General features: G+C 39.1%; 1 protein-coding gene across 1 annotated transcript in view; it reads left to right on the top strand.

The window, feature by feature from the left end:
• Window positions 1–8,877, top strand: part of ASAP1 (ArfGAP with SH3 domain, ankyrin repeat and PH domain 1) — a 132,665-nt gene that overhangs the window by 52,228 nt on the left and 71,560 nt on the right. Inside the window, exon 3 of the mRNA XM_009323357.1 lies at window positions 7,613–7,758. Coding sequence (XP_009321632.1) covers window positions 7,613–7,758 — 146 coding nt within the window. The remainder of the gene's footprint in view (window positions 1–7,612; window positions 7,759–8,877) is intronic.

Here is an 8,877-nt window from a genome sequence, read left to right as displayed (position 1 = left end):
CTCCTGGATTATGGGGGAGTTCATCCTGCTCGCCGTCCCTGTCTTCCAGCTCAGGGGGCTGAATACCCTGAGGATAACTGGTCTGCCTGCTAAAGACTGAGGCAAAGAAGGCATTAAGTACCTCAGCCTTTTCCTCATCCTCGGTGACAATGTTCCCCCCCGCATCCAATAAAGGATGGAGATTCTCCTTGGCTCTCTTCTTGTCACTAATATATTTGTAAAAACATTTTTTGTTGTCTTTAACGACAGCGGCCAGGTTGCGTTCTAGCTGGGCTTTTGCCTTTCTCATTTCCTCTCTGCATGACCTAACGAGATCCCTGTACTCTTCTTGAGTCGCCTGCCCCTTCTTCCACAAGCGGTAAACTCTCCTTTTTTTCCTGAGTCCCAGCAAAAGCTCCCCGTTCAGCCAGGCCGGTTGTCTTCCCCTCCCGTTCTTCTTATGGCACATGGGGTCAGCCTGCTCCTGCGCCTTTAAGACTTCCTTCTTGAAGATCGTCCAGATCCAGAAAATCTTCTCTCTTCAGTTCAGTAATCCAAGTCATACTCTACCAAAAGTCATAGCTAGGATTTTTTGGGTTGTATTAGGGGTTTTTTTTTTTGGTTTTGGTTTTTGCCTGAAGTAACATTTGAACAGTGACATTCACACAATACAATGTCTCATACACAGTTATTCAGAAAAGCCTAGACCTCTGGTGTGTTGGTTTGTTGCTCTTCATTGCTGAATCATGAACCACAAGGGACTCTCTTCTGTTACGAAGAGAGCTTAAATGTCACCTAAATACTTTTTGCACACAACCTTCACCCATTTGTTGTATTCAGATTTAAATCTACTGCTGTGGAAATGAAAACATACCAGCACAGAAATGTGGAAATCCCTTAGAAATATCCCATCCCTTTTTCCCTATCTGAAAGTACTGTTTGGGAAAGTACTGTTTACGAAATCCAGTGAGACATATAAATTGATACCTCTTTTTCACCACTTCCACCGTATCTGGCTTGCTGCTTATTTCTGGCATGATAGATTGCATCTGTTAACTAGGAACCCATCTTATGTGAATGGTGCTTGAAGTTAATGGAGAATCTGTTCTGACTAGCTTTCCCATAATGCTTGGATTGAATTGTAACAGCAGTAGATTGCACAATTAATTTTGTTGTAGGTTTTTCAATAGCTCCTTTTCATTAGTTCCCTGGTATAACTCCCAAATATAGTCAAAAGAATTTACACAGTGGAGAAATAAAAACATAAAATCCATGCAAGACCGAAGGTACTGAGTTGGACCAGCAGTGCATGTGGTCTCCTGCAATGATCAACAGCAGGTGCTTGAGGAAGTAGGAAAACAGTGCAAAGATGGAGTGATTTTTTTTTTTAATTCTTTTTTTTTTTTTACACTTTCTTAGCTCACAGTGATATGAAGGCCAGGAATTACCCGAGTCAGCACTGATATCATGATGCTTGATACTTCTCAATGGACTTCTACAATTCATTTTGTCTAAGGAATTTAAGTTCATGTCAATCTTTATCATTCATGACCTTGCGTCAACCTAGTTAAATCTACCCTTGCTCCCTTGCAAAGTTGTTGCATACATGCTCTTCAGGCCTCAGGTCCCCTGAGGAGCAGACTGGCCCTGTCCATGTCTCAAAGCATTGGCCTCAAGCCCACCAGAATGACTCATTTGATGTGAAATTGAGGGACTTTTGCATGTTCTGGGGCACGAGAATTTGTAGGGGACTTTGAAGTCGCAAAGCTTGCTACAGTAGTGTTGGAGGACTTTTTGATGGATGAATCCAAACTTGATTCAGTGTCATCCAGAAACCTATTTCAACAGGTAGAATGGATTGAGTTTGTTTCCGCAATCATCCACAATACCCCTCTTCTGAACTCAACAGACCTAGGGGGTTTTGGGAGTGGGTTTTTTGTTTGTTTTTTACAGAAACTATCACATACACTTAATCATCCTTACTTTTTCTCCAAAATGGTAGCATAGACTTTCTTTTTTAAAACGGGGAAGAGGAGGAGTGAATTTTGGGCAACAGTGACAGGAACTGCACACAATATTAAGGGTTTAAGCATGCTATGGCAATGTTTTTATGTTGCTCTATTGCGTGCTCTGTTTCTTTCTTAATTTCTGATGTTCTGCTTTGTTTTGTTTGCTACTGAATGTCAAGGCAATATAACGCCAGATCCTTTCTTTATAATGTCTAGTTACACAATAATTTCTTAAAGTTAGTAGTGTTTTCCCTCGTGTGTTATGCTACCTAATGCACACTTTCATGCATTGGCCATTCAACGTGGGATTCCTCATCTAACTTGGGAGCTACCTGGATGCGAGCCTGTTGCCATATTAATGGATGTATGTAGAGACTTCCAGGGTGAGATACATCTGTCCTCCTGTGCAATTAGATTAGGATGAACTGAACTGTTAACTTTTCCTATGCTAAATAGGGAAAGGGTAGACCCCAAGCTCCAATATGGATATCTTTGTTGTAGAAGTCTGTGTTTGGACAGACTTTGGACTCACCTTTGGAGTCAGCTTCTGTTTCTATTGCCCTGGATACTTATAGTATTGTATGGAAAAGAAGAACAGAGTTTATAACTATGAATCTTATTTTCTAACTCCTTTATATGTTGTTAAACAATGTGGGTCATATCACCGTTCCATACAGGACTTCACTGGTGACCTCCCTCTGCTGAGAAAATTAACTCTCTTCCTTCCTTTCCCCCACCTCATCTTTTTGACCTGTTTTCCCTCTGTGTGAGGCTCATCCCTGTTATCCTATGTTTGCATAGTTCCTTTTAGTGTTTTGGTGAGGGACAAAATTTCAGAAATTTAAACAGATAATTTAATGTGGATTTCCTCTCCCCACATGCTTGTTGATCCCCGGGGGGGAGTTTTGTGAAGTAAAAATTTCTTTTTATAAAACCTGTGTTTCTTGTTCAGCATTTTGTATTTATCCATGTGTCCACCAATTCTGTTCTGCACTGTAGTTTCTACAAATTTGCCTGAGGAATATATAAAAATTACTGCTCTGCTGGTGCGTACTTGAATTCTCAGTTCTCGCTGGAGCTCTTATTAAAAATAGCTATTATATTTGCTTCTCATTGTTCCTGTAGTATCAAGGCTGTTATAAATAAGAGGCTTTACTTTACAACTATATAGTTTGCCTATTTTATTCTTCTGTACCTGGGTCTAAGTGACTTGCCATTGCTCATTTTGTCAGCTTTTACGAATTCTACTGTTAGCACTTAGATTTGGTATAAATCCTCTGAAGCAGAGTTGAAAGAAAATTATTTCATGAGAACTTCTTCAAGCATGTCAGCAATGAACACAGATGCAAAAAGAAGTCATTTACCTTTCTGGGCTGGCTTATCTCTCAGTGCTCTTATACTGTGATGATCTAGAGAACATTGCAGACTTGCTGAGATGCTCCTTGCTCTGCAGATCTTTGAAAGAGGCTTTTATCACTTTTCACTTCAGCAATCTCAGTTCAGAAGGCATTCTTGTTATCAAGTCCAGATAAGAATATGGTGGTCAAGTATTTTTTCTTTTCTATTATTTTTTCATTAGATTTCAGCTTTGTGAAGGATGAAATGAGAAAGGATGCTTTCTTATTTCAAATAACTTCTTTTGCCATCCTTTTTAACCTTGCCAGCTTTCTTGCTTTTTGTAAAGTCTTTCTGAGTCTTTTTTCATGTGTGTTTTTCCATTCATAAATGCAGCTTGGCTCTGACCTTGGTTATTTTTTCTCTGGCTACCCGTGGAACAAAGCTGTTTTATAAGTGCAACATAAAAATAGTTTCAAGTTGATAAGGATTCTGGATCATGATTTTTTCTTTTTTTTCTTTTTTTTTTTTTTGGACTTAACCAGATATGCAGAGGCAATTCTCAGTAATTTAGACGTCCTTCAGGTTCCTTTAGGTGTAATTTAAGTATAATCAGTGACAGGAAAGAGTTGTGTTTGTGCATTTTTCTTCTGTAAACTGTTTAACTTTTTTTTGTTCTTCAGTGTTTGCAGGGTAATACATCTGAACAAAACTGTTTTAGACAAAGGAAATTTAAGGCTTTAATTCTAGTGACGTGTTTTCTAGCTCCAGTAGATAAAGGCTGTTCTTTAACCTCTCTTCACAGTATTTGTTCTTCAGTTTCCTTACTTAATATGCACAAGTAGACATGAATTTCACTGGGTTCAGAAGCATATGCTAAAATTTTGGTAACTTTTGAATGGGAAATAAACATAGTACTTAATTAATGTTGTGGGTTTCAGTGAAAGAGTACATATTCTTTGTATGCCTGGGGAATTTGATCTGTCTTCTGTCTTTGTCCTGGGAAAAGTTTACCACAGGGTGGCTTTAGGCATAAACAACTTCAGGTGACTGCCTGGGGCAGCAGAACAAGGTGGGATTCAGCCCTGGGAGTCCTTAAGCCTGAGCCTCCGCAGTGCTCGGGGCTCAGAGCAAGAGTGCTCCCTGCTTCTGTTGAGTACTGCTGTGTAGCAAAAGGCTGCTGTAAGCTGCTGTGGCTGTCATTCCTTCCTCAGTTGCTTGGATTTGTGTCTTCAGATGCATTTATATTATTTAACACATAATCCTCAATATATGCATTATAGTGCAGAAGTGAGGGTTGCCGCAACATTGCTGTGCAACGAGCCCTACCAGGGTTTTCTAAAAAACAAGGTAAATTCTGTGCTGAGTGTTTCTCAGAGACAGAATAGAATAGGATGTTTCCGTTGGAAGGGGCCTACAATGATCATCTAGTCCAACTGCCTCCAGTTGAAGTTGTGAATTGTGGAGAAGAAAAGATTTTTCAGCTTTCAGCTCAGAAAACACTGCTGTATCCAGTCCGGTATGCTGTTTCATACTACATCTGCTGTTCTGTAGCGAGGTCCTCAACATGGGTTCAGGTACTGGCTGCCTTGCCAGATCCCATCAGGGAGGGGGTGATTAATGAGGCCCCTTTCCCTGCTCATAGCCCCTTTGAAGGGAGCTCCCTTCGTCAGTGGGAGCAGAGCCCATCCTCAAATGCCTGTGATCCTGGCACCTCTCAGGGAGCTGCTGAAGGAGAATGATGTCCGTCTGGGGAAGCTGTTCTATTTTCATCACAGTACTGAGCTTTGTTTATGATATTGAGAAGACATGAGCCAGTTCTAGAAGGCAAACATTATCCTTTGTATGTACTGCTGTCAGTGTTTGTGTCTTCCTCTCTAGGGTTATTAAAGTCCTTCCTACAGTACTTGTATCTAAGGAAGTAAACATCAAGTCATGCACACTATAGCTTTCTTTATGCAAAGTGAATTCTATTAGGACACTAGGAAGTCATTTCTGAGTTTGCATGAGGCAGCTACAGGGAGATTAGAGCACGTTCTTTGCTCTAAGCATGTTGGTTTTCATATGTTGCATTTTAGCATAGGCTACGTTGCAGAATTAATTTTTCATCTATGTGCCTTTAAGGTCAAGCAAGGAACTACCTTACCTCTTCAACAGAAAATATTTCTTCTCCTTTTACAAGACTTACGTTGATACTTATGTAAAAATTGAAAATGTATTATTCTTACACAGTACTTGAATTGTGTGTGTGTATGTGTGGTAATGACAGAAGTATTCCTTTTCTATCATAATCAAAGCCTCATTTCTAGATTTAGGTGATTTGCGATCTGGGATCCTTGAGAATTTCCTATATATTGTTCTAGGACAATGATCTGCTTCCTGCTTCCTCTTTCTGACAGGGAATTTCTTTTGCCTTTCCACAGATAAAGGAAACAGTCGTCTTCAGTTCTTTTTCAGTCTCTTTACAAAATTATTTTTGAAAATGCTCTGTGAAACAACACAGCACTTAAAATCAAAATGCTAGGAAATATGGTGGGGTTAGAAGTGCTTCACAGGCAAGGACAGGGGTTCCATGATCTAACATATTTCTTTCTGACCTTGTTCCATTATCCTTTCTTTTCCTTCAGCACGGTAGGGTGCATTTGAGCTTTATTAGCTCAGGACTGCATAAGCCAAAGCTCCTTCTTAGATAAAGTCTTCCGTGTATATTTATGCAACAGCTTTTACATCAAAACAAAATGCACATTTTATTATTATGTAGTGGTTTCCTTGGTTTTAATGCTAAGCTATTTGATTAAAACCGTATGCTTTTGGAACAGTTTTATTGAAAACATACTGTTTGAGTTACAACACGTATGATTAGATATTTGGCCTTTTGAAAACCTCAGAGTTAATGTCTGATTTTAGAATGTAACTTGTCTGATGTGTGGGGTTTGGTTTTGGTAAATAAGCATTGTGATTTGTGGGGTGTTTTTTTGTCGTCTAATAGTTTTCCACTTTTCTTTGTTGGAGCTTTAGCGCACTGTTGTTTTGAGTACCCGCAACACCTTAGAAGTGTTATTGTTTAACTCTGACATTAACTAAGAGCTGATGAAAAGTAGATCCATGCATTGTGGGACATCATCCATGAGCCTTGTTTGAAACTTAAGTCTTTTTTTTTTTCTTTTTTCTCCTGTTTTTTAATTTTTTTTCTCTCCCCGCCCCCCGTAATTCAAATGCTCTCAGGCAATATGACAACTTGAAGAATATAAAACTTGCAGGTCTTTTGGGGAAAAATATGGTACCTATTGGCAACTATTCTCTCTCCCCTGCTGCCCCCTTTCATTGCACAGAACTTGTTCTAGTTGGAAAAGCTCTGTGGCTTGGTGTTTGTGGCTTACAGAAAAAAACGTATTAAGACTAGGAAACTCATTAAAGTGAAATGTTGATTTTAATTAATACCAACAATATTCCTCTAAGACAGATGGAGGTGATAAATTGTCCTAAAGGGCTGTAGTGGCAAATTTTCTATTTAAAGATGCTAAAATGGAACTAACAAAAAATATGCAAACAGATGCCAGAAAGGAAAGTAATAGCATCAGGAAAAACATTTCAGGCACAACAGTCTGTAATTCAGAATTTCTTTCATCCTTGAGTTAAGGATTTTGCTCACTTTCACTGGCTTCAATTTCGTCTTCTTGGTTCTGACTGCTCTGTATGTCCAATTTGCTGTTAAATATATTGAAGCAAGTCTTTGTCTATATACCAATAAACCTTCCATTCTGTGGGGTAACTCAGTTTTTCAAAGCAGGTGAAAAGGGAATCTTTGTAAGACATGTTTCTTCTTTTAAACTTGCAGTCAGATTCAGACTTGTTCTCCTTAGTTTTATATCTGATACTATTGACTTTATTTGTTCTGCAGAAGTGTCCTACATTACCATAAAAAAAAAGTTTCCATTACAGTAGACAATTATAAATTCCTGTTGTTTACAAAATGAGCAAATGTACTTACATTGTTCAATTGATCTTTTATTGATCTTATTACTTTATTAATAACTACCGAGCTTTTTTCATTGATGCATTACAAATTCAAGTCACTGATTTAAAAGAAGCATATATATGTCTATTGCTAAATAGTTCTTTTTAATATTAAAATTATTGTAGTTTTCAGTAAATGCAGTAACTTGTGGCTTCTTTGAAAGTACTGTTTGTCAATTGGTTTGTCACTATATTGCAATACATGAGCTTAAAATAATAACTGACTGTCTACAAGAAAGAAACTTTCTGACTTCTAATTTTTTTTTTTGCAGATCATGTTCAAAACGAAGAAAACTATGCACAAGTACTAGATAAATTTGGAAGTAATTTTTTAAGTCGGGATAATCCAGATCTTGGCACAGCTTTTGTAAAATTTTCCACGCTTACTAAAGAATTATCAACGCTGCTGAAGAACCTGGTGAGGAGTTTCAAACTTTCTTAGTTTTTTAGTTTTTCCCAAAATAAAGTACAATACAACTACTTCATGATCCTGATGAGAATTTGAGATGCCTTCAGTTTTTCTCAAAACCACAATACTTTATGCAGAGGTTATCTCTAAAGGGTGTTATTACACACTCGCTGTATTTGATTGTTAATTGGCAGTTAAGAAGAAAAATATAAATGTTGAGACATCACTTGAGGCATCATTCTCAAGTGATTGACGGTCTTATATATCTCTCTCCTTATGGACCTTAATTTTAAATCATTCCCTGACTTGAAGTCTTTCCAGTTAAAAATCCAATACCATTAGTTATGGCTTTTTTGTCTTATCTCAAAAAGAGAAACTTCCACTCTGCGGAAGAAAGATAACTATTTGGGGAGCGTGCTTAAATGGTGTTAATAGTCCATTCTTCCTGTGGTATACAAAGCATCCATTGCTTAAATATTAGGCTGATGAAGGTGGTTTAAAGGTTTGTCTCATCTAAAGCTGATGGCTTCACCAAGGATAAGTCCTGCCTGACTAACCTAGTGGCTTTCTATGATGGAGTGACTACATCAGTGAACATGGGAAGGGCTACAGATGTCATCTATCTGGACCTCTGTAAGGCCTTTGACACAGTCCCCCACAACATCCTTCTCTCTAAACTGGAGAGGTATGGATTTGATGGGTGGACTTCCAGTGGGTGAGGAATTGGTTAGATGGTCGCATCCAGAGGGTAGTGGTCAATGGCTCAATGTCCAGATGGAGGTTGGTGACAAGTGGCATCCCTCAGGGGTCTGTATTGGGACCGGTACTGTCAAATATCTTCTTCAATGACATAGTGGGATCGAGTGCACCCTCAGCAAGTTTGCAGATGACACCAAGCTGAGTGGTGCGGTCCACACTCCAGAGGGATGGGATGCCATCCAGAGGGATGTGGACAAGCTCGAGAAGTGGGCCCGTGTGAACCTCATGAGGTTTAACAAGGCCAAGTGCAAGGTTCTGCACATGGGTCAGGGCAACCCTCAATATCACTACAGGCTGGGGGGTGAAGGGCTTGAGAGCAGCCCTGCCGAGAAGGACTTGGGGGGACTGGCGGATGAAAAGGTGGACATG

The sequence above is a fragment of the Pygoscelis adeliae genome, unplaced genomic scaffold (genome assembly GCF_000699105.1).
Source record: "Pygoscelis adeliae isolate BGI_AS28 unplaced genomic scaffold, ASM69910v1 Scaffold103, whole genome shotgun sequence".
NCBI lineage: Eukaryota > Metazoa > Chordata > Aves > Sphenisciformes > Spheniscidae > Pygoscelis > Pygoscelis adeliae.
Note: the sequence above shows the minus strand (reverse complement) of the source record. Positions and strands in the feature narration are given on the sequence as shown.